At 42.4% G+C, this 25,600-nt stretch overlaps 2 protein-coding genes across 4 annotated transcripts in view; both read left to right on the forward strand.

Annotated features, from left to right (window-relative positions):
- The window catches only part of C5H8orf34 (chromosome 5 C8orf34 homolog), a 392,453-nt gene that overhangs the window by 209,465 nt on the left and 157,388 nt on the right, over positions 1–25,600 (forward strand). The gene's annotated exons all lie outside the window — the stretch shown is intronic.
- Positions 8,467–11,029, forward strand: LOC142652599 (protein kinase C delta type-like). Its single transcript, XM_075828254.1, has one exon. It carries the CDS (start codon positions 8,534–8,536, stop codon positions 10,046–10,048), a length of 1,515 nt encoding a protein of 504 aa, XP_075684369.1. The 5' UTR covers positions 8,467–8,533; the 3' UTR covers positions 10,049–11,029.

Raw genomic sequence — 25,600 nt, forward strand, 5'->3', positions numbered from 1 at the left:
GAGCCCTCAGCTGCTTCGTGTCTGTTCGGCTTTTTCCGGAAAGCCGATGTATCAGTGTACTTTGTATTAAGACTTTGTATTAAGTCCGTACACCGATACTTTTTTTTCTGGAAATAGCAGAACAGACACGAAGCAGCTGAGCGCTCACACAAGCACTTCAGCTGCTTTATTCTAGCGATTGGTGGGGGTCTCAGTGCTCGGACCCCCACCAATCCAAACTACTGACATGTCACAATGACATGTCAGAAGTTTATCGAACGTTTAGCTACACTTTAAATCAGCAAAGTAGTCCAACGAATCTACGACTTAGTCCAAATGGTCCAGCGGAACCTGCAAAACAAAAATTAGCAGTATGAAAAATAAAAATAAAGATGGCTGCCCTCACAAAAGTACAAACATATGAATAAATAGTTACTTTAGGGAACATATTAAAATAATTAGAAACAATAGGCACATAAAGTAAAACTTCAATAAACCATAAAAAAAAAAATATGAAATAATTATAACACCTCTCGTTTAACAGGTTCCCGACCGCTGGCTGTGTTTTTACGGCCAGCGGTCAGGGTCTCTGAAGTCCGCCGTATAGACTAATTATGGTGGCACTTCAGAGAGTGTACACGAGCGATCACGTGCAGACAGCCCTCTGCCCTGGCTGTTGCATTCTCTGTATAGATATATTTCTATCTATCTATACAATCTATCCATCGATCTTTTTTTCTATCTTTCTATCTTTTATTATATTAGAATAGGCAGGTAGGGAATATATAATTATATATATATACACACACACACATAATATATAGCAATAGCGGTTTCTTTTTTTGTTAGCGGTAGTGTAGATATATATACCAGTTAGTTTGTGTTTGTTTATAAAAATTTAAATAAAATAGTTAATAAAAAAATAAAAATAAACCCCCCCCCCCTATCCTTCCATTACAGTAACGTGAGGGCTCTATGGGGTGGATTATTCCCCCCCACAGAGCCCTTGGCTGCTGGTAAAATCCCCAGACCTCCCTTGCAGTATACTCCCGGGTCATGGTCCCCCAGCTATGGCTGACCGACACCTTTTAAATTAGTGAAGGCAGGAGCGTGAGCGCTGTAAATGGCGCTCAGTTTTTTTAAATCAATAAATTTTTATTGAACAGTTTTTAATTTTTTTTTCAAACAGTATAAACCATCCTTGATCTTAGAACACGGACCTGCATACAATAATACATACATGTGATATGTCATTGAAGGATATACATAAACAAGAAACAACAGACAACTTTGCTATGCCATTTTCACTCCAATGTTAAAACTAATTACGTCATGTTACCAGATACATTTCTTCACTTAGGTGTAATACTTCGAATTTACCCAAAGCTCCCAATAACGTGAATTCTTGGCATAACCAGAGGGAGATTGTAATAGCATGGATTCATGGTGACATGCTACATTTACCCTGCCTATCACTTCCGATAAAGAAGGGGAAATAGTTGATTTCCAGGACTTGGCAATTGCCATTCTAGCAGCAATGAAAACATGGTGTACTATTACCCGATGCTCTGCCATTATGTCTTCCAAACCAATGTCTAGAATAGCCAATTCCGGACAGAACGGCATAGATTCTCCTGTAATTTCTAGTATGAGGCGAAATACCTCCCTCCACATTTCCCCCACCTTGGGACAGGACCACCACATATGCAAGGTGGATCCCAAGCAACCACATCCTCTCCAGCAGCCATTGGAACTGCTTTGAAATATATGTGCACATCTGGAAGGTGTTAGGTGCCATCTCATGTGAATTTTACGGGTGAGTTCAATATGGTTAACACATTTGGAATGACGAGTAATCCAACTAGAGGCCTTCAGCCATTGTGCCATGGAAAACGTAGACCCCATCTCCCGTTCCCATCGTAATATATCTTCTGTCTTCCCCGAGGACAGTTTTTTCAAAATTAGATCGTAGCTACAAGCTAAACCCTTACTGTGACCTTGCCATTTAAACAGGAATTTGTGATATGAGGAAAGATTTGTAGGTTGAGCTGGGATGGCAATTGTTTGTATCATATGTCGTATCTGGAGATACTGGTAAAACATGGATCTTTTAACATCACTAATGGGACTAGGCAGGGGTGCCCTCTATCCCCACTAATTTTTACCCTATGTATGGAACCATTTGCAGAAATGATTCAAAATTCTGAAAATATCTCGGGTATACGGGTGGGGGGAAGAGAACACAAAATCGGATTATATGCGGATGATGTTATTGTGACTTGTACTTCTCCCCTCCTATCTCTGACAGAACTACTCAGCATCATTTCTAAGTTTTCGGAAGTATCATATTATAAATTAAATGTCTCTAAGTCCATGATGTTACCAATACATGTAGAGCCTCAATTGAAACACACTTTGTCCAACTTTGATATGGCATGGGCAGAATCAGGGTTGGTATACTTGGGGATAAAACTACTCAGGGCTAATAGCAGATTTAAGATTGGAGTGTGAAAGACTGAATAAGTTCCAGTTATCCTGGATTGCTAGAGTCAATGTTTAAAATGTTATTGCTTCCCAAATACTTGTATTTTTGTAGGACTATTCCACTGTTAATACCTACTAGCATCACCTCTCAAATTCAACATATGTTTCTCCAGTTCATTTGGAATAATAAAAGAGCGAGGGTAGCCAAAACTTTATTGTATCAGAAGGTTAAGGAAGGGGGTTTGGGAGTCCCAGAGGTAACGGCATATAATGCAGCTGCCATCTTAGACCAGTTAGGTTCGTTATGGAACTCCACGGCTACGTCACTTTGTGCCCCGTTGGAAAATGAGATGTTTCCCCGATCCTCCATACGTAATCTGATGGCCGCGACATATGTGGGGACAGATAGGTCTAAGGTGTTCTTGGTAACCACATCTGATGCACTGAAATGCTGGAAATTAAAGGTATGCGCAAATCGTTGGGTGTACCTATCTAATGAACATATACCATTGCAAGCATTTCAACCTTTAGTCCCACATGTATTTTTGCAGACATGGGAATCGCTAGGCGTAACAGCCCTCTCAGATTTATATGAGGGAAAACACTTGAAATCTTTTGAGCAGTTGGTAATGGCACTCAGTTTTTAATACAGGCCACCACTCACCTCGTGCATCTCGTCACTTTTCTTCTTGAGGAGAGAGCGCTCGACCGCTCCTTCTACAGACCTGCTACTCTCTGGTGGTGCATGCTGTGTACAGCGTCAGAGAGGAAGAGGAGTGTTCTTACGGACGTGCCCATCATGCGGCATATCAGGTAAGTAAAATAAGGCATGCCCTCTACCCCTGGTCCAGTCCGTCCCTGGTTCAAAATGCCGGCTCACCTCGCCTCATGGCAGGTGCGGCACTGGTCAGGGGGGCAGGTAAGAACGACGGTCTGTGGCTGTGGACATTACACCCTTGAGCTGCCCTTCAATCTCCCAAATGTGCTATAAAGTTTGGGGCTACACACTTGTTCTTTCCTAAGAAAAACATTTACACATGAGTTTCATCGTGCTTGTAACTGTCGCAAAATTTTCAATCTAAATTGGACATTTCTGTGACAGTTACATATTGCCTGCGATTTCTCCATAGGACACAGTAGAACGCATATATGAGGTCTATTCCAAACGAAGTAAAGGGGCGCTGAACTACCAAAATATACACAAAATATAAAAAGTTTATTGTAATGACCTAAAACAAATGAACGGACATAAAGAGGCAGATAAAGCATAATTCCAAAAAAGACAGCGGGTGCATGTGGCAGGACATGAGTGGCAATCATAAACATCATTATCTAATTTGCACTGTGATATAGGAGGTAAAGATCCCTCACTCAGAGTCAATCTATCTAACTCCCACTAAAATGTGGCATAATGCCATAAATGCAAACAATAATATTGGCATATGAACTTCAGAGGGGTACATTACCTATGATTGAATCTCTCACACTACGCCATGCCCCAGCGCTCATATCACTTCCTCAGTGGGTACCTGGTACGAGGTCGCAGCACAGCACCAGCCATATTCAGACATTGTGTAACCCTATTATTTGAATGCAGTTTGTCATTGTTCTGTACACACTTTATGACTAATATTACCGTATCTATGTACTGAGCTTGGTTCTGTTACTGTATCTATGTATTGAGCTTTGTTCTGGTGCTGTATCTATGTACTGAGCTTCGTTCTGGTGTTGTATTTATGTACTGAACTTGATTATGGTATTGTATTTATGTATTGAGCTTGGTTCTGTTACTGTATCTGTGTACTGAACTTGGTTCTGTTACTGTATCTATGTACTGAGCTTTGGTCTGTTACTGTATCTATGTACTGAGCTTGGTTCTGTTCCTGTATCTATGTACTGAGCTTGTTCTGTTACTGGTTCTATGTACTGAGGTTTCGTTCTGTTACTGTATTATGTACTGAGCTTGGTTCTGTTACTGGTTCTATTTACTGAGCTTTGCTATGGTACAGTATATATTCAATAAGATTGGTTTTGTTACTGTATCGATGTACAGAGCATTGTTCTGGTACCATATAAGAAAACTGAAGTTGGTTCTGGTATTATATGTATGCATTAGCTTTTGTTCTGTTACCTTATTGAGTTTGGTTCTGGATATTTGCATAAGACTTAGTCTTTTTACTGTATCTAGGCACCACACTTATTTTTTTTAGGGAGTGAAGCAAAAAGGCTTTAAAAATCTGATGCTGTAGAATAGGGGGAACCCACACTTTCAATAAAGCACAGGGGCCATGATTTCCTTATTCTGCCCCAGCCCATAATATGTTAGTGGAAACCTTTTGGGGTGCTTTCAAACATGCCATTTTTACGAGACCAAAATCAGGTATGGATTAAAAAAAAGATAAGTAGAATCTTTCCTATATACTTCCCCTCATTTTATGATACAAATCTGGCATTAGCTAAAAAAAAGCATCAAAATGCACATATGGAAACACCCTTATAACAGGTATTTATCCCATAATGGCATTGAGTAAATTTTATATCCCACATGCCGGATCTGCAGGAATTGAGGGCAGACTACAGGCTTCGATTTACAGCTTTATTTGCAGCATTTATTTCCTAAACATTCGAAGGATAATGACTACAGTAAAGCGTGTCAGCAGAACCACCAATGTCAACTGTGCATTCAAACACTGGCCGGCACTATGGCTCTTGTAGGACAACCATGAGGAATAAGTATGAGAAAACCGCCCCATGCCCAGACACCTCCTTAATTATTATGCTGTGTTTCCCGGTTTTAGAAACACCCTACATGTGACCCTAATCTTTTGCCTGGACATTTGACCGAGCTCAGGAGTGAAAGAGTACTATGTAAAATTGAGGCGGAATTTGGCGATTTACAAAGTATTGGTTCACAATTGCAGGGCTCAGATGTGAAATAATAAAAGAAACCCCTGAGAAGTGACCCCATTTTGGAACCTGCACCCCTCAAGGCATTTATTAAGGGGTGTAGTGAGCATTTTCACCCCACATGTCTTTTCCATAAATGATTGCGCTGCGGATGGTGCAAATTAAAAATTTACACTTTTCCCTAGATATGCCATTTCAGTGGCAAATATGTTGTGCCCAGCTTGTGCCGCTGGAGACACACACCCAAAAATTGTTAAAAGGGTTCTCCCGGGTATGGTGATGCCATATATGTGGAAGTAAACTGCTTTTTGGGCACACTGTAGGGTTCAGAGGGGAGGGAGCACCATTTGGCTTTTGGAGGGCGGATTTTGCTTGGTAGTAGTTTTATTTGAGTATTGCTGTTGTTTCCGTTTATAATGTGGTGGCATATGTGAGCTGGGCAGATTACATCAGGGGCATAGTCAGGTGGTATAATAATGGGGTAAGAAATCAACAAAATGATCCATAGATGTGTGTTACGCTGTGAAGCAATCCTTTCTGCACAGGCCGGTGTCGCACTGATAAATGGTGTCCTTTCTTATCCCGTTTTTGGTCCACACTCCGCACCTTTGCAGTTTGGGGAATTTTACTGGGAAGTGTTGTTGAAATCCTCAACTGCAATGTTTATTATTAGATTAAATATTAATTAAAACATCCAGTTTGGAGCTACTTTAAATATTACACACGGAAAGTTCATAAATAGCAGTTACTTAATATTATGAAGTCAGTGGAATCAGTGATTAACCCCTTCCCGACATTTGCCGTATGGATACATCATGGAAAGCTAGTGCTTCCCGCATATCCAAGATGAGCTATAGTTTTTATAGGTACCATTTTTGGATACGTGCGACTTTTTTATCACTTTTTATTCCAATATTTTTAGGGCAAAGTGACCAAAAAACAGAAATTCTGGTATACTTTTTTTACGTTTTTTTTTTTTACGCTGTTCACCGCGTGCAATAAATAATATAATATTTTTATAGCTCAAGCCGTTACGGTCGCGGCGATACCAAGTACGTATGGTTTATTTATTTTTTTCAATAACAAAGGACTTGATAAGGGAAAAGGGCGATTGTGTTTTATTGTATTACTTGAAACTTTTATTATGTATTCAAACTTTTTTTTTTTCTTTTTTTTACACTTTTTTTCAAGTCCCACTAGGGGACCTGAAGGTCCAACTGTCTGATTTTTTTTTTCTAATACATAAGAGCGCCGTAGCTTCCAGCAGATATGTTTGGGCCTTCCCCTTCCCGGTAATTTTAGGGCCTTGATAAATCTCCTCTTGAAACAGAAGAAATGTTCCCCTCGGACCTGCACAACTGCATATTTTTCTTTCCTGACTTATTGGAGCCTTAACTAATTTTATTTTTTCATAGACGTAGTGGTATGAGGGCTGTTTTTTTGCAGGACGAGCTGTAGTTATTATTGGTACCATTTTGGGTTACATGCGACTTTTTGATCACTTTTTATCCTATTTTTTGGGAGGCAAGGTGACCAAAAAACTGCAATTCTGGCATCGTATTTTAGTTTGTTTTTTTTTATACAGCATATACCATGCGTTATAAATTACATGTTAACTTTATTCTGCTGGCCAGGACAATTGCGGTGATACCTAATTTATAGCACTTTTTTATGTTTTACAACTTTTTGCACAATAAAATTACTTTTGTAAAAAGAATGTATTTTTTCTGTTGCCAAGTTGTGAGAAGCATAACTTTTTAACTTTTTCGTAGTGATATAAGGGCTTGTTTTTTGCAAGATGAGCTATAGTTTTTACAGGTACCATTTTTGGATATGTGCGACTTTTTTATCACTTTTTATTCCAATATTTTTAGGGCAAAGTGACCAAAAAACAGAAATTCTGGTATAGTTTTTTTACGTTGTTTTTTTACGCTGTTCACCGCGTGCAATAAATAATAAAATATTTTTATAGCTCAAGCCGTTACGGTCGCATCGATACCAAGTACGAATGGTTTATTTCTTTTTTTCAATAATAAAGGACTTGATAAGGGAAAAGGGCGATTGTGTTTTATTGTATTACTTGAAACTTTTATTATGTTTTCAAACTGTATTTTTTTCATTTTTTTTATACTTTTTTTTTTTACCCTTTTTTTCCAAGTCTCACTAGGGGACCTGAAGTTCCAACTGTCTGGTTTTTTTTTTTCTAATACATTGCACTTACCTACATAGTGCAATGTATTAGATCTGTCAGTTATTCACTGACCGCAAATCAATTAGGCTTCGCCTCCCGGCGGGGCCTAATCGGCTTCCATAATGGCAGAGCAGGAGACCATCTGACTTCCACCGCTGATGACGCCGGGTCAGTACCTGAGCCGGCGCCATCTTGCCGGCGGCTACGGAAGCCGTTCAGGCTCCGCCGCCGGGCGGGTCCTGAACGGCTTCCGTGCTAGGCAGACAGGGAAGCCAGTATTAGGCCTTCGGTTGCCATCGCGGCCACCGGAACCACCGCAATTTCATCGCTGGGGTTCTGATGAGCTGCAAACACTTTAAATGCAGTGATCGCGTTTGAGCGCTGCATTTAAGGGGTTAATGGCGGGGATCTAAGCTAATTTCAGTCCCCGCCATTACAGCCGGATGTCAGCTGTAAGATACAGCTGAGATCCGGTGATGAAGGCACCGGCTCAGCTTCTGAGCCGGTGCCATGCATTTGGCGTATGGATACGGCAAAATGCGGGAAGCACTAGCTTTCCATGACGTATCCATACGGCAAATGTCGGGAAGGGGTTAATCACTGATTCCACTGACTTCATAATATTAAGCAACTGCTATTTATGCATTTTCCATGTGTAATATTTAAAGTAGTTCAAAACTGAATATTTTAATTCATATTTCATCTAATAAACATTGCAGTTGAGGATTTCACTGTAGTAGGGAAATATAAGATCTAGTTTAGAGAATTTACATATACAATATCTACAATATTTTGTTGCCATGGCTCGTGACATCCAGTGACATCACAATCTAAGTTCCCTTCACAGAGTTCCATAAACTGCTGAGGTCCCTGAGCTTCAGTTGCCATTGGCTTCACCTACAGTATTCCTGTGGATTTTTGTCTTTTGACTACGATATTTTTGATAACCGCTCTGTTGTCTTTTGACACAACATGGGGGGCAGAAGGAGAGGAAAGAAAAAGAAGGATTCAACTCCAAACAAAATAAAGGGAGATTGGAGTCCGAGAGGAAAGCAAACGACCTTCGATGAAGGGGAAACTGCAAATAAGAAGAAAGAACTTTCACCAAAGGTTGGAAAGATGGATTCTAAAAAATGTGGTGAGCAGGCTGGTCAAGCAAATCTCGCCAAGAATAAGGTAACTGAGAATAGTCCACTCTTACATGCTGTACAGAAGAAATGGGGAAAGATTAAGCAGTACATAAAAAACCATTCTGACAACATCCAAAAAAAAATGCATATAAGAGAGAGGCAGAGGGATACTGTGGGTCAAAGCTGGATTAATACAGTGAAAGGCAGTGCAAACGTAGAGAAGGAGGGAGAAACTGGCAAAAAAAGGAAACAGCAGGAAGATCCGGGCCCCTTTAAGGATGACATCTCAGATGAAGGTTGTGGCCCCAGTATAAAACACAGGAGAATCACTTTCCGTCTTACACTGGATAAGTTTATTCTTCATAGTATCCTTGGAGAAGGATCTTATGGTAAAGTAATATTGGCCACTGATTCCATACGTAAAGAAAGCGTGGCCCTTAAAATCGTCAAGAAGAGAGGCTTAATAGCCTTCAAACAATGTTTTGTAGAACACCGAGTCCTGAGATATGCTCACAGAAGCAACTTTCTAATTCGTGGGTATGCTGCATTTCACACTCAAAATTATGCCTATTATGTCACCGAACTTGCCCGTGGAGGTAACTTACATGAATATATAAATGAAAACCTGCTCCCCATGGACGTTATAAGATTTATATCAGCAGAGATAATTTGTGGCTTGAAATTCATGCACACTAATGGATTTATCCACCGGGACATAAAATCGGATAACATTTTGCTGACTGGGGATGGCCATATAAAAATAACAGATTTCGGACTAGCTCTTTATGACGTTTATGGAAGAGTAAATGCAAGAGATTATTCTGGAACACCTGGATATGGCGCTCCTGAAATGATTATGGGACAGTCTTATAATGCAGGCGTTGACTGGTTCGCCCTGGGCGTCCTTTTATATTATATGATATTCCGCTCTAAACCATTCCAAGGAAATTCCATTGCAGAAATTAAAAAGAATGTAATTGACCAAGAACCATCATATGGAAAAGTAACTGACCATGCTGCCGTTGATTTTATGTCAAGGCTTCTCTGCAAAGACCAGTCGGTTCGGCTAGGGGTGAATGGTAAAATAAAAAATCACTGCTTCTTTTCAACACTCAACTGGGCAGCAGTAGAAACTGGAAAAATGCCATCTCCAGTTTCAGTTAAGAAGGACATCGATGTTTGCATGAGTGAGGAGGTGCCTGCGCCAAACAGCGAAGACCTAAAAGAGCCAATTTCTGCTGAGGGACAAGCGCTTTTTAATAGTTTTCCATTTGTGTGTCGAGCATGGAGAAATAATTACCGCAATGCGCCTCCTGTACAGCAATGCACCTCCCATCATAATAACGAATCCATCTAACCATCACCCTCCTAAAGACCACCAGCTACTACTGTTCTCTGCCATTTCGTTCATGTGCCATACCATCAGTTACCCCTGCCTGCCTTCTAATTGATGCCAACCTTCTAATTGCTGTCTACCTTCATACTGCCGCCTACCATCATATTGACGCCTACCATCATATTGCTGCCTACCATCATATTGCCGCCTACCATCATATTGCTGCCTGCCTTCATATTGCCGCCTGCCTTCATATTGCCTCCTGCCTTCTAATTGATGCCAACCTTCTAATTGCTGTCTACCGTCATACTGCCGCCTACCATCATATTGCCGTCTACCATCATATTGCTGCCTACCATCATATTGCCACCTACCATCATATTGCTGCCTGCCTTCATATTGCCGCCTGCCTTCATATTGCCGCCTGCCTTCTAATTGATGCCAACCTTCTAATTGCTGTCTACCTTCATACTGCCGCCTACCATCATATTGCCGCCTACCATCATATTGCTGCCTACCATCATATTGCCGCCTACCATCATATTGCCGCCTACCATCATATTGCTGCCTACCATCATATTGCTGCCTGCCTTCATATTGCTGCCTGCCTTCATCTATTTATTGTCATCAGTAAGATCTACATTCCCATTTCCGTGTCTGGAAGATTGGGGCACAGAAGCAACAATTTATCCTGAATGTGCCAAATCCATCCTTACTTGTGCTGATCTGCCGAAAAGCAAAAGTCCATCATTTTTCTTGTCCTCCTTGCAAGACTGTGTAAAGCTGCTGCTCCATTGATTATATATGACCACCAACACCTTACATCGTGCCAAGCGAGGTGGAACAAGATTGCATACGAAAAAATATTTGCCACCGTCGCTGAACATTACAGGACCTCAACCACTGGCAGACTTTATCACTGTGCCACAAATATTGATGATTATTTCATAGACTTTCATATGAAGCCATTGATATAAATAAATAATCTGCATTCTTACTGTTTCATTTGTTGTGTTCATCACTTATCTATGAATATATTTATAAAATTGTATCAAAATATAATATTACCTGAAGGAATTTTCCAAGACAACCCTACTTCAGTATAAAATAAAACACTTTCATATAAACTTGTATTACCAATAGTCTCCCATTACACCAGCTCGGCCCTCATGACAAAAGTTCTGCAGACTGCACTTTTGCTTCCGTGAAAAAAAACAGAAACCGAGCGAACAGAGACAAACGGAGAGCAACTGAAACAAAATTACCATTGAAATCACTGGTAATTCCAAAGGAACCGTTGCTTTCCGTTCAATCTTTCGATCCGCTCTTCCTCTGACAGAAGAGAGGTAAACGTATACTAACCCTAGTGTGAACTTAGCCTAACAAGCATATGTCACTAAAGCAGAGCTTGTAATTAAAAAGCGGTACTAACATAAGATGGCTAGTAGCGGGAGACGGGAGGGCCGAGCTGGTGAAATAGGAGACTATTGGTAATACAAGTTTATTTGAAAATGTTTTATGAAAAAAAGTTTTATTGCTCTTAGTAAGAGAAACAAAATAGCAGTCTGACATATATGATACCGTTTAATGGAATAATGTTAGGGCTCATCCACACGCTGCGGAATAGCCCTGTTTTTTCAGTCCGGAATTTTAGATGGCAAAAATGCAGCAGAATACAGTAGCAGCAATGTGGGTGAGATTTAACAAACCTCATCCACACACTGCATAAAATTTCCAAGCAGAAATTGACCTGCGGTGCTTATCTTTCGTGATGCAGCATGTCAAATCCTACTACGGAAAGTGGACTGAATTGCTGCGTCTTTCAGAGGAGATGTCGCCGTCTCCCAGCATTGTGAAAAATGCAGCAAAATACGCACTATGTTCTGCCGTAAAAACCACAGGAAATGGTGCGTTTTTGCAGCAGGGGAATGTCTGCTATTTTCAACGTAATTGCTGCAGATATTTTCTGCAGCAATTCCGTTGTGTGTGGACAAGCCCTTAAACTTTCTATACATGTGGCGCACATACCTGCACCATTTATAATACACATAATGAAATTGTTTGCAGCCAATTTCAAACGTGGCCCCCTCTGTCTCTTAGGCCCATTTTACACTGTGCTTTTTGGCGCTCATTTTGGTGCAGAAACTGCATTGGAATCAGCGCCATAAAGCACCCCAAATCTCCCTCTATTGATTTTAATGGGAAGTAGAGGCATTTTTTTCCGTGCGGTTTCTGCATCTGAACCTCATTTGAAATCCATGGCAGGTGGAAAAAAAATGTGCCGTTCGTTTGGAATGTTTTTTTTAACGAGGGGTTTGTCCAAAAAAACGCATGCAGATTTTACACTTGCTAAATAAAAACCGTAAAAAAATGCGGCACAAAATGTGTGCATTTTAAAATCAGGCGTTAAAAATAAAACGCTATTTATCCTGTACAATGAAAGCCATAAAATATTTGCTGTTTTTTAGTCATCTCGCTACAAAAAGAAACAGTGCAGTTTTCTTTAAAATTGTAGCAAAACATGACAATTGTGCTGTGCTTTTAGAAAATCATGACATGTAGACATAGTCTTACTACCAGGAGTGCTGCCTGGGAGAGCGCCTGAAGGGGGGATTCACACGAACGTGTATTGGGTCCGTGCGGGCCGCGTGGTTTTCACGCGCCACGCACAGACCAATACAAGTCTATGGGGCAGTACAGACAGTCCGTGCTTTTTGCGCAGCGTTTGTCCGCTGCGCAAAAAGTGCGACATGCTCAATATCTCCGCGTATTTCGCGCATCACGCACCCATTGAAGTCAATGGGTGCGTGAAAACCACGCAGGTCGCACGGAAGCACTTCCGTGCGAACCGACTGAAACAGCTCACCAGCTGTCAAAAGGATGAATGTAAACAGAAAAGCACCACATGCTTTTCTGTTTCCAAACATCCAAACGGAGTGTCTTTGAGATGAGCGAACCCGGACAACCGAACCGAACTTCACCGGGTTCGGCCGAACTCGTTTTGGCCGAACCCGGCAAAAAAATTTCCGGTACGCGACGTCAGGAGATAGTCACTGTCCAGGGTGCTGAAAGAGTTAAACTGTTTCAGCACCCTGGACAGTGACTTCCGATCCCAATATACATGAACGTGTAAAAAAAAAAAGAAATTCTGACTTACCGATAACTACCGGCTTCTTCCTCCAGTCTGACCTCCCGGGATGACAATTCAGTCCAAGTGACAGCTGCAGCCAATCACAGGCCAAGCACAGGCTGCAGCCAATCACAGGCTGCAGCGGTCACATGGACTGCCGCGTCATCCAGGGAGGTGGGGCCAGATGTCAAGAGAGGCGCGTCACCAAGGACGCGTCACCAAGGCAACGGCCGGGAAGTTCTCGGTAAGTACGAACTTTTTCTTTTTTTTTTAACAGGTTTCTCGATATTGTGATCGGCATTCACTGTCGAGGGTGCTGAAAGAGTTACTGCCGATCAGTTAACTCTTTCAGCACCCTGGACAGTGACTGACGTCGACTAGACTCATCTCTATGATGGCGGCTGCGCGAAAATCACGCAGCCGCGCATCATACACGGATGACACACGCAGCTGTCAAGTGGTTTTTGCACGCGCAAAACGCCGCTTTTTTTGCGCGCGCAAAAACGCAACTTTCGTCTGAATCAGCCCTAAGTCAAAAGTACTAGCAAATATGTTTTTTTTACTACATGGAATAGTGTACTACAAGGGTCCCTTGGCAATAAACAGATCACAAAGGACCCACCTGCTCTATGCGGAGTCCTGGCAGTAAGTGTTTCATTTCCCTGCAGCGCCACCACTGGGGGAAACTAAGCATTACACACAGTGCCTATTCATATCAATGGGTTGTCTGTGTAATGCAGGACAGGTACTCCAGAACAATAGACGCTCTTTGTAATCACTCTCCACTCTTGCCAAGGGATGAAAATCCTAAACAGAGGACCCTCCTCTATTAACTGAGAATTCGCTAATATGGGTAAATAAAAATTAATTCTAAAGTCAGACTTCCTGCTGGTCTACGGTGGTGGAATTGTGTATTTTAGGATCCCTGGTGGTGGGGCAGGGAAAGGGTTAGTTTTAGGACCCTACTGGAGGGCAGTGAAGGGGTAATCTTCATACCTGAGGGAAATCCTGTGGTTACTCACCTCTGCAGGCTTCAGCCTTGTCCTGGCTGTAACAGGAAGCTCAACACTGATCGCTCAGCTTCCTGTTCTCTCCCTGCACTGATCAAAGAGATGAGTGCAGAGGGGATAGAGAGGACTGAGCAGCTATAACTGTACACACAGCTCTCTCTGTGATCGCAAGGAGTGTTTCAGGAGCGCTCTGCCGATCGTTAAAGTGGAATCTCAGGTAGTCTGTGTGGAGCGGACGTTCCCCTTTAGGAGGGGTAGCTTTTCGGGTATGTTCACATGTTCATGTAAAAAGAAGTACATGTCACTTCTTGAATCGTTTTTGGAGCAGTTTCTCATTGGGTCAATAGAAAAACAGCTCCAAAAATGTCCGTAAAAAACGCTTGATGTTTTCCCTTGAAAACCGCTCCGTATTTTACAGCCATTTTTAGTTTGCCGTATAAACATACCCTTAAGCTGCGCGCTACTGATTTTAAAGTCAGAGCTATTTACAGTCCGTGCAGGCACTAAGACTGCTTGGCAGCAGCAGCAACAGACGTCACCAGCACAGACAGCCAATAAGCGGATGCGCTGGTGACATCTATTATTTCTTCCTAAGCAGTCTCCGTGCCTGCGCGGGCTGTGACGTATTATAACTGAAGTCCTCCAACCTGGGATTAGAGAATGGAGAGCTTGTTGCAGGAGGATACTGGATATTGCAGGCAGCATTGGACAAATTATAATCCACCCTTGTTAATGGTGCACTGTGTGCCTGGCACTTTTATGGGGGGTACTGTGGAGTTGAATTTAAGGGAGCAATCTATACTTTAACTGTGTGCAGGCCATGACTAGTACTTTATCTTTGACTATTGAATCCATGTGCCATGTAGCAAACCCTCAGGCAATGCGCTAGGCATAACACAGTGGATCAGTTTAACCCAGATGGCTCAGTGTTTTTCCATCTGAGACATTTATAGCATGTCCATATGATATATCATAAATGTTTGAGGAAATGAGGTGTAGAGATGCCCGAGCATATATGCGACTGCCTCCATTGTAGTTTATGGCCCTTGGACCATAAAGGGTTGTGCATCCATAACGTACATGAACACAAACCGTAGCTTGATTAATTATGATAATATTTCCCATTGCTCCCTGGCTGCTAATAAAGAAAGGTACAGTACTGCCCTCTTGTGATCAAGTAGTATATTGCCTGACAGAAACCTGAACTTTAAACACTGCAAAGTAATTGTTTCTGATTATTTTCTTTCCTGAATTTAATATATTGTATTTGCAATGATACCAAACTCAAGAACATTACCTTGTTTCTAATTAAATAACAAGCAGCTTTAAAGGGGAAGTGCAATGAATTCTATAAAACGCATACACGTAACTAATGAAAAAAAACAAAAAACTGGCAATCGTAATGTTTTGTCCTGAGATCAGTGTGATTGGTGCATCATTCAATATACTTTATTAAAAATTATTTTTACTTTTTGAGATACAGCTGCTTTGTATGCTGTATACAGAGCAGCTGTATCTAGCCCTGAGAACTGTATCTGTCAGGTCCGCAGGACTGACGGGTTCAGTGACAGCGGATACATGCAGGATCGAGCTGCTATCGATCACATCTAAGTTCATAACTTAGTTGTGATCGATTACAGGTGGATCCTGCGACCCGCTGTCACTGAACCCGTCAGTCCTGCGAACCTGACGGATTCATGTCTTAGCGCACGATATAGCTTCTCTGTATACAGAATCACAATGATAGACATTTTTATTCAAAATTTTTAAAAAACCTATTTGAAATGTGTGTTCTAAGTGTTTGTAATACCTCCTGCTTCTTTCATCCTTAATTCGAACTACTTAATACTTTTTTTTTTCATTTGAAAAGCCGATTGACTTTCTAGAAATGCGCATCTTTCAGGCCTCCTATGCTATCTGCAGGTACCGGCCCCCCATGACCCGTGGCGCTGCTAGCAGCCGCCATGGCTGCTACAACGGTAGCGACACCACATTCTGTAGTATCTGCGTCCTTAGGGTGCAGATACTATTGAACACTATGGCAGAGCAGGGAGATATCTCCCTGCACTGCCATTTTCTATGCCACAGGCCACGTCCGGCGTGATGACGTCACTGGATTATGCCAGCCCACGCAAGGATCTTGTCGGTGTTGATGCTTTGAAGCAGCTCCGTTCGTTGCGGGAACGGGGCCTAGTTGAGTATAAAGTTGTTTTTTTGTTTTGTTTAGGAGGCACTGTCTACAAGGGGGAGGTGGGGGCGCTATCTACAGGGGGGGCTGTATAGCACTATCTACAGGGAGGGCTGTATGTCACTATCTACAAGGAGGAAGTGAGGGAGCTATCTACAGGGGGGCTGTATGGCACTGTTTACAAGGGGCTGTATGGCACGATCTACAAGGGGAGATGGGGTGCTATCTACAGGGGGGTTGTATGGCACTATCTACAGAGGGGCACTATCTACAAGGGGGGCTCTGTGTGTGACACCCAGGGGAGGGGGGCCAGTCAAAAGTTCTCTATGGGGCTCAGTCTTTCCCAGTTAAGCCCCTGGAGTCAATGCATGTGGTAACACTGCTGGCTACTGACACATATGAGCAGAATGTTAATATTATGGTGTATTCACACATAAAGGTTTTGATTAGGTTTTGTTCACTTTTTTTATGTCGTTTTTTAAACCAAAACCAGCAGTGGATTCAAATAAGAAAAGTAGTATCTGTCCTTTATAATGTCCCTCCCTTTATGAACCACACTTGGTTTTGGCTTCAAACACACCATAATAGTAATAATGATTATTGAGGTGCAGTATAGACAATCTATTAAGTGCAGTATACGTCAGTTGTATCCTGCCTGTCAGCAATTTAGTGTGGCACTTTTGGTTTTATATAAAATAGCTTGAGTTATTTTAATAACATAATATCATTAATATTCCCAGGGGCGTAGCTAAAGGCTCATGGGCCCCGATGCAAAGGTTCTTCTTGGGCCCCCCCCCAAACGTCTCAGGGCCGATGGCCCGCAGCTTTCAGCTGCATCGCTGGGTCTCCTAAGTGACCCAACAATGCAGCACTAGCAGCCAGGGGCGTCACTAAGGACTTAAAACATCAGAGGGAATAGCCCCAATACATATGTGCCCCCCCCCAAAAAAAAAATGTGTGCGTGTATGAATATGTGCATATATATATATATATATATATATATATATATATATATAATGAGATAGCACATCTATAGCACTACGACCCTAAAGCTATGGATAAGATTAGATACAGTGGCTTAGCAGACAGTATCACACATTATAGGATTAGATACAGTGGCTCAACAAACAGTATCACACATGATAGGATTAGATATAGGGCCCAGCAGACAGTATCACACATGATAGGATTAGATATAGGGCCCAGCAGACAGTATCACACACTATAGGATTAGATACAGTGACTCAACAGACAGTATCACACATGACTGGATAAAATATAAGTCCCAGCTCGCTGACATTGCAGCTCCAGCGCTGGACCCAGGAAAGGTAAGAATAATAATTATTTTCCTTTTTGACGTGATACTAATTATTTTTGTGTGTTTTGTTTTTTTACAAGTTCGGTTGTTGGACTACTTCAGATTCGAGGACGACTTCGATAACTGCGTTTTTTTTTATTCTCAATAAAATGGATAACGAGGGTAGTGTGGAATTTTTATTTCAATAAAATATTTTATCTATGTCTTTGTATTTGTTTAAACTTTATAACTACCGCCGTAGTAATTGTCGCTGGCTGATTCACAATGCCCATTACTAAGGGGGGGGGGACTTAATGTTAGACATGAAGAGGTTAACACTAATCCCCATTATTACCCTGGTACCCAGCACCACCAGGAATAGCTGGGTATGATCTAGTACCCGACCATCTGTAGTGACAGAGGGGCACTGGGGCGGCCGCAGTCTGGTATTATTAGGCTGGGAAAGACCAAAAACTGTGACCCTTCCCACCCTGGTAATGCTAGGCTGCTGCTGCTATGTCGTATCTGGCTGGTTATAAAAATGGGGGAACCCCACATCATGCTGTCCAATTATTTATAAAACAAAATGATGTGGGTCCCCCCCATTTTTCATAACCAGCCAGATACAACACAGCAGCAGCAGGCTAGCATTACCAGGGTGGGAAGGGTTACTGTTTTTGGCCTTTCCCAGCCTAATAATACCAGCCTGCGGCCACCCCAGTGCCCGACCATCACTACAGATGGTCGGGTACTGGATCGTACCCGGCTCTTCCTGGCACCCCTGGTGGCGGTGGGTACCGGGGGAATAATGGGGGTTAGTGTTAGCCTTTTCACCGTCTTACACTAAGCCCCGCCTTAGCAATGGACGCTGTCAATTTGTCAGCGGCCATTAGTAAGTTGGCAGCGATAAAGTAAAAAAAAAAAAATACAAAGACATTGAAAAAATAGATGTATTGAAATAAAACACCCCCACACAACCCTCATTAACCACTTTATTGAGAATAAAAAAGCCGTCATCGATGTAGTCCTGGAATCCGACGTAGTCCAACAACCGAACCTGTAAAAAAACACAAAAAAAAGCATTAGTAAGGGCCTGTTCACATCACCGCTGCCCTTCTGTTGTTGGGTTCCGTCGGATTAACCCCTCAACAGAAAGGCAAACTGAAACCTCCGCTTCAGTTTCCCTCACCATTGATCTCAATGGTGACGGAAACGTTGCTAAAGATTTCTGTTTGTCACAGTTGTCACAGGGTTCCGTTGTTTTGCATTGTCGACTGCGCTATTGATTCCGCCAAAACAGCGGAACTCGTTCACAACAGTGACAAACGGAAACCATTAGCAAAGTTTCCATCTCCATTGAGATCAATGGTGATGCACACGTAAGCTAAGGTTTCCGTTTGCCTTTACGTTGAGGGGTTAACCAGACGTAACCCCTCAACGGAAGGGCAGAGGTGATGTGAACGGGGCCCATGTGCATGTGTGATACTGTTTGTTGGACCCTGTATCTAAGCCTAATGTAGGCTTAGATACAGGGTGCAGCAGACAGTATTCTTATGCAGTATAAGCCCGGCCCTGTATCTAAGCCTAACACACGGTAGGCTTTAAAGGTTGTCCAGTCCCTAAACATTGATGGCCTATATTCAGTATAGGCCATCAATAGCTGATGGGTTGGGGTCAGACTCCCGGGACCTCCGCCAATCAGCTGTCTTGTAGGGTGTGTAGAGGTCGTACGAGTGCTGCTTCCCCTTCATTTCCCTTACTTGCTCACACTGTGAATCGCTGACACGTCTGTATCGGCAATTCAGTATGAGAAAGTGACCAGAATGAAGGGGAAGTAGCACTAGTATGAGCGGCTGCAACCCCTTCAAAACAGCTGATTGGTGGGGGTCCCGTGTGTCTGACCCCAACCCATCAGCAAGACACTAAAATAAAACGTACCTCCTCTTCGGCCGCAGGTCCTCACTCCATCAAGTGTCGGAATGCTGTGCGCAGCGCATAGCATCGTGACGTTATGCGCTGCGCATAGCTCTGTGACGTCAGAACCTCTGATGCGCTCCAGGAAGAGGAGGGTAAGTACTGTCAGTTACGATAGTAACAGGGACCCGTGTAATTTATTACATAGGTCCCAGTTACTATAGTTACTTTTCATTGATGTGGTGCGGGGGGGCTGCGGGCCCCCCTGGCTTCTGGGCCCGGTCGCAATTGTGACCGCTGCGACCCCTATAGCTACGCCATTGCTTATTCCTCTCTTCACTGGAAAGAATAGCTCAGCAGACTACAACATTGTGGCCATCAAAGAGCAACGGAGACCTACCACCCCACGTGTACAGAGCCTTACACATTTAGGCTGGGTTCACACGACCTATTTTCAGGCGTAAACGAGGCGTATTATGCCTCGTTTTACGCCTGAAAATAGGGCTACAATACGTCGGCAAACATCTGCCCATTCATTTGAATGGGTTTGCCGACGTACTGTGCAGACGACCTGTAATTTACGCATCGTCGTTTGACAGCTGTCAAACGACGACGCGTAAATTGACTGCCTCGGCAAAGAAGTGCAGGACACTTCTTTGCAACGTAATTTGAGCCGTTCTTCATTGAACTCAATGAAGAGCAGCTCAAGATTTACGAGCGTCTCAGACGCCTCGTATATTACGAGGAGGAGCATTTACGGCTGAAACGACGCAGCTGTTTTCTTCTGAAAACAGTCTGTCATTTCAGCCGTAAGTGACAGCTAGCGTGTGCACATACCCTTATAATCACCTACTTCAGTAATGTTTTCAGCTCTTAAGCATTGAGCAATAAAACCAAGATAAGTGTTCATATACATTATATGAAAAAAGATTACGATTACATGGTGACGTCTGCACAATAACTGACTACCCATTCACTTCTGTGGGATGCAATTGTCGCTAAAATGTTCACGTCTGCTGCAATTTACATTCAGAGATGAATTTGTAATTTAACAATTACTTTTGACAGAATAAAGAGAGTATAAATAACTCAGTAATAACTGCAGTTTAAGAGGAGACACAGATAACACCTTGTTATGTCACTGACTACAGTATACAAAGTACTTGATCACATTGTGATATTATTGGACATGTAGCTAAACCACAAACTCAACTTTGATGAATCGACAATCTCTGCTCTGCTACATTCAGAAGTCACAAACTGCATGACATAGATTTTCTATAGTTCTGGCCTACATTCACACATGCAGTATTATAAATTGCACCATAAGGGTATGTTCACACGGCTTATTTTCGGCCGTTTGTCGGGCCGAAAATGACTGAAAAATCAGAAGCAACGTTTTGAAAATAACGGCACGTAAAAAGACACCCCGTAAAAAGAAGTGCATGTCACTTCTTGTGCCATTTTTGGAGCCGTTTTTCATTGACTCTAGAAAAACAGCTCCAAAAACGGCCGTGAAAAATGCGAGTTTGCTTAAAAAATGGCTGAAAATCAGGAGCTGTTTTCCCTTGAAAACGGCTCCGTATTTTCAGATGTTTTTTACTAAGTGTGTGAACATACCCTAAGGCCAGGTTTACACACAATTTGGATGCAGTTTTTGAGCCAAACCCAGAAGTGGGCACAAAAGAAAAGAGATGATTCATTGTCTTTTCTTCATACCGTTTCGTTCCTTTTGGATCTGGTTTTGCTATAAAAAACTGAACCAAAAATTGCATCAAAACTGTGTGTGTGATTCTGAGCTTAATCTGCAATAGGATCCCTCACCAACCATGAGTCATTTATAATACTGGTGTCTTCTCAGGCACCAGGGCCCGGGTGTGTGACTTCTACCTCTGCACCCACCGTAGCTACACCCCTGATTGCTCATCTTCTTACTGTAACTTCCAACTATAGACACTGTGCAAGCCAGGCCTAAGTGAGTTCTCCCAATGGCCATTATTAGTTGGTAAAAGTATTTGCCTTCTTTTCTATATGTTCATGTTTCCCCATTTAGTATATGAGGTACATTTTAGGTATGTGATCTGACACCAGTTGTGATATTCAGTATTTAGTCTGATCTTAGTAAAAGTCCAGCCTAACACCCCATTGGTGGAGCGGGCACACATAATGATGGCTGCAGCTGTTTACCATATTGGCCCCCTTGGTTGTGACTCCCTGGACTGTTTGGCCACATGTAATGCCCACTAGTTTCATACTTTGATGCATCTAAAAGCCTCCGTTAGTTTCTAGTGACCTGTTTTGTGACAAGTTCCCTTTAATACATTTAAAAAATGGACTAAAGCACAATTTCAGCTTATGTTGGAAGCCTCGCACGGCTCATCATGTTTGATATTGTTTCAAAGTAAAATTGCCCATTTTACAAGCCCCTTAGTACTGGAAATGTTTCACATAAGCTGTAGTTGGCATCTCCCCTGCTTTCAGAGGATTTCTTGGCTTTCGTGAGATTGGTAGTAAAATTTGTGTCATTGTGTGTTCCTGCCAGGGCTCCGTAATGGATAAAACACATTTTGGCAGATTCAGCTTAGACAGAAAAAAAGAAAAATCTCTGGATATTCGCCTTTAATCTGATTTTCAGTAAAAGTGTTGAATAAATTTATAGAAAATGCTGAAAGAGTGTTTTATGACTTCTTAATGACAATTATACAATGCCGAGATGTTTGGCAGGCTACATGTAATATACGTTTACACTGTAGAGATTGATTTAATCCTATTGATCTAATGCTATTGTGTCTTCATCAGGCTGGGTGTCCTATGTAGAAACATAGGAGGTACAGCAAACCTTTAGGGCAAGCTCAGATTTGTGGAACAGTCATATAGGCTCAAGACTAGGGTGGAAGGCGCGAACTTTGTACATTATATTAATGACGTTCAGTCTTGGGATCCCCACTACATTAGTAAGTGTCAAGTTTGGGTCTTAAAGGAGCAAAGGCAAATTAAATAGTGTCCCTAAGGGTATGTGCACACGTAGTGACCAAAAACGTCTGAAAATACAGAGCTGTTTTCAAGGGAAAACAGCCCCTGCTTTTCAGACGTTTTTTGAGCAACTCGCGTTTTTCGCTGCATTTTTCGCGGCGTTTTCGCGGCGTTTTTTACGTCCGTTTTTGGAGCTGTTTTCATTGGAGTCTATGAGAAAACGGCTCCAAAAACGTCCAAAGAAGTGTCCTGCACTTCTTTTGACGAGGCTGTATTTTTACGCGTCGTCGTTTGACAGCTGTCAAACGACGACACGTAAATGACAGGTCGTCTGCACAGTACGTCGGCAAACCCATTCAAATGAATGGGCAGATGTTTGCCGACGTATTGTAGCCTTATTTTCAGACGTAAAACGAGGCATAATACGCCTCGTTTACGTCTGAAAATAGGTCGTGTGGACCCAGCCTAAGATTTGCTATGACGCATATACCTGCATCACTGCACATGGGAATATAGCAATGTGTGCTTGTATTACTTCCACTTTTCTATATTCCCAAATGCAGGTATCCACAGATATGCAGGTCCTGACTTATACAAGAGAGGACAATTAATTTTCCTCCAGCGGGTGTGAATATAAATGCAAAGGTGAGGATCCCCTTTACTCACGGTTGGAAATACTGAATCATATTATAGGTATATTATACATTTGTAGTATGCAGCTTGTGGGCCACATCCAGAGCCCCTGTCATTTACTGTTAAATCTCTTCATTGTCCATCTCACTCTGTTGATAATATATTATTACATAATGTAAAACAACTAATCATAATCGTACATTCAGTATAAAAACCTGCGGAGGCAAGGTGTGGATTGCAGGTAGGCCCAATCGGTCTTAGGCCTCATTTACACGAGCGTAATATACGCGCGCGCGACGCGCGTGCTTTTCACGCGTGTCGTACGCACCTATATTACTCTATGGGGCAGTGCAGACAATGCGTGAATTTTGCGCAGCGCTAGTGCATTGCGTAAAACTCACGACATGTTCTATAATCGTGCGTTTTTCGCGCATCATGCACTCATTGAAGTCAATGGGTGCGTGAAAACCACGAAGGTCGCACGGAAGCACTGCGTGATTCGTGCAAGAGCTGTCAAACTGAATGTAAACAGAAAAGCACCACGTGCTTTTCTGTTTACAAACATCCGAACGGAGTGTCTTAGAGATGAGCGAACCGAACTTCACCGGGTTCGGCCGAACTCGTTTTGACCGAAGCCGGCAGGAGACAGTCACTGTCCAGGGTGCTGAAAGAGTTAAACTGGTTCAGCACCCTGGACAGTGACTTCCGATCCCAATATACGTGAACGTGTAAAAAAAAAAAAAAAAGTTCTGACTTACCGATAACTCCCGGCTTCTTCCTCCAGTCTGACCTCCCGGGATGACAATTCAGTCCAAGTGACAGCTGCAGCCAAGCACAGGCTGCAGCGGTCACATGGACTGCCGTGTCATCCAGGGAGGTGGGGCCAGATGTCAAGAGAGGCGCGTCACCAAGGACGCGTCACCAAGAACGCGTCACCAAGGCAACGGCCGGGAAGTTCTCGGTAAGTACGAACCTCTTTTTTTTTAAACAGGTTACTCGATATGGTGATCGGAATTCACTGTCGAGGGTGCTGAAAGAGTTACTGCCGATCAGTTAACTCTTTCAGCACCCTGGACAGTGACTGACGTCGACTAGCCTCATCTCTATGATGGCGGCTGCGCGAAAATCACGCAGCCGCGCATCATACACTGATGACACACGGAGCTGTCAAGTGCCTTTTGCGCACGCAAAATGCTGCATTTTTTTGCATGCGCAAAACGCACACGCTCGTGTAAATCAAGCCTTAAAGTGAGTCAGTAGAAGCTTGCCTCTGAGAATGGCTAGATAACTGCCTCATTTTACATTTACACTGGACTGTCGTTGCATTATTTTCCATCTTCGATTACATTTTTTTTTGAAACTTTAAAGACTATATACACCTTTGAAAATCATATTTTTAAAAAAATAAATAAATAAAACAGTGTATTTGTGCAACTTTGTAATTACTTTCTTTTAAAAAAATAACATATTGAACCATCAATAATGGCTCAATAATCGTTTTAATGTGTGCGGTTCAGCACGCAGCAAATAGAATAATAAGTGCATTGAATCACCCCTATTTTACCTGTGATCTGTGCCACACAAATTATTTTTACTGTGGGTTTATGTTTTGAGATACAGCTGCTTTCTATTCTGGATACAAGGCAGCTGTATAGTGCGCTGAAACCTGTATCAGTCTGGTCAGCCGCCTCTCTGACACACAGGATCCTCCTGTTATCCATCACATCAGATGGGATCCTCCTGTTATCCATCACATCAGATGGGATCCTCCTGTTATCCATCACATCAGATGGGATCCTCCTGTTATCCATCACATCAGATGGGATCCTCCTGTTATCCATCACATCAGATGGGATCCTCCTGTTATCCATCACATCAGATGGGATCCTCCTGTTATCCATCACATCAGATGGGATCCTCCTGTTATCCATCACATCACATGGGATCCTCCTGTTATCCATCACATCAGATGGGATCCTCCTGTTATCCATCACATCACATGGGATCCTCCTGTTATCCATCACATCAGATGGGATCCTCCTGTTATCCATCACATCACATGGGATCCTCCTGTTATCCATCACATCAGATGGGATCCTCCTGTTATCCATCACATCACATGGGATCCTCCTGGTATCCATCAATCAGAGACACGCAGGACCTGCTGACAATGAACCCGTCAGTGTCGCTGACCTGACAGATACAGGTTTAAAAATGATTGTTTGTTGGCATTATATCTTCTCATGTAGACCGGCATCTGTTAGTTGTTAGCAGACGAGACTGGAGGAAAAAAGGAAAGACAAGCGATCTCAAAAGCTATTGAAGTTATGTAAAAATATAAAATTATTGTTACATGGCTGTCTTTTGGTAATGGTAACAACTCGCTATATCTGTGATCGACACTCATTTTTACCAATTTATCTCTATG

The sequence above is a fragment of the Rhinoderma darwinii genome, chromosome 5, assembly GCF_050947455.1.
Source record: "Rhinoderma darwinii isolate aRhiDar2 chromosome 5, aRhiDar2.hap1, whole genome shotgun sequence".
NCBI lineage: Eukaryota > Metazoa > Chordata > Amphibia > Anura > Rhinodermatidae > Rhinoderma > Rhinoderma darwinii.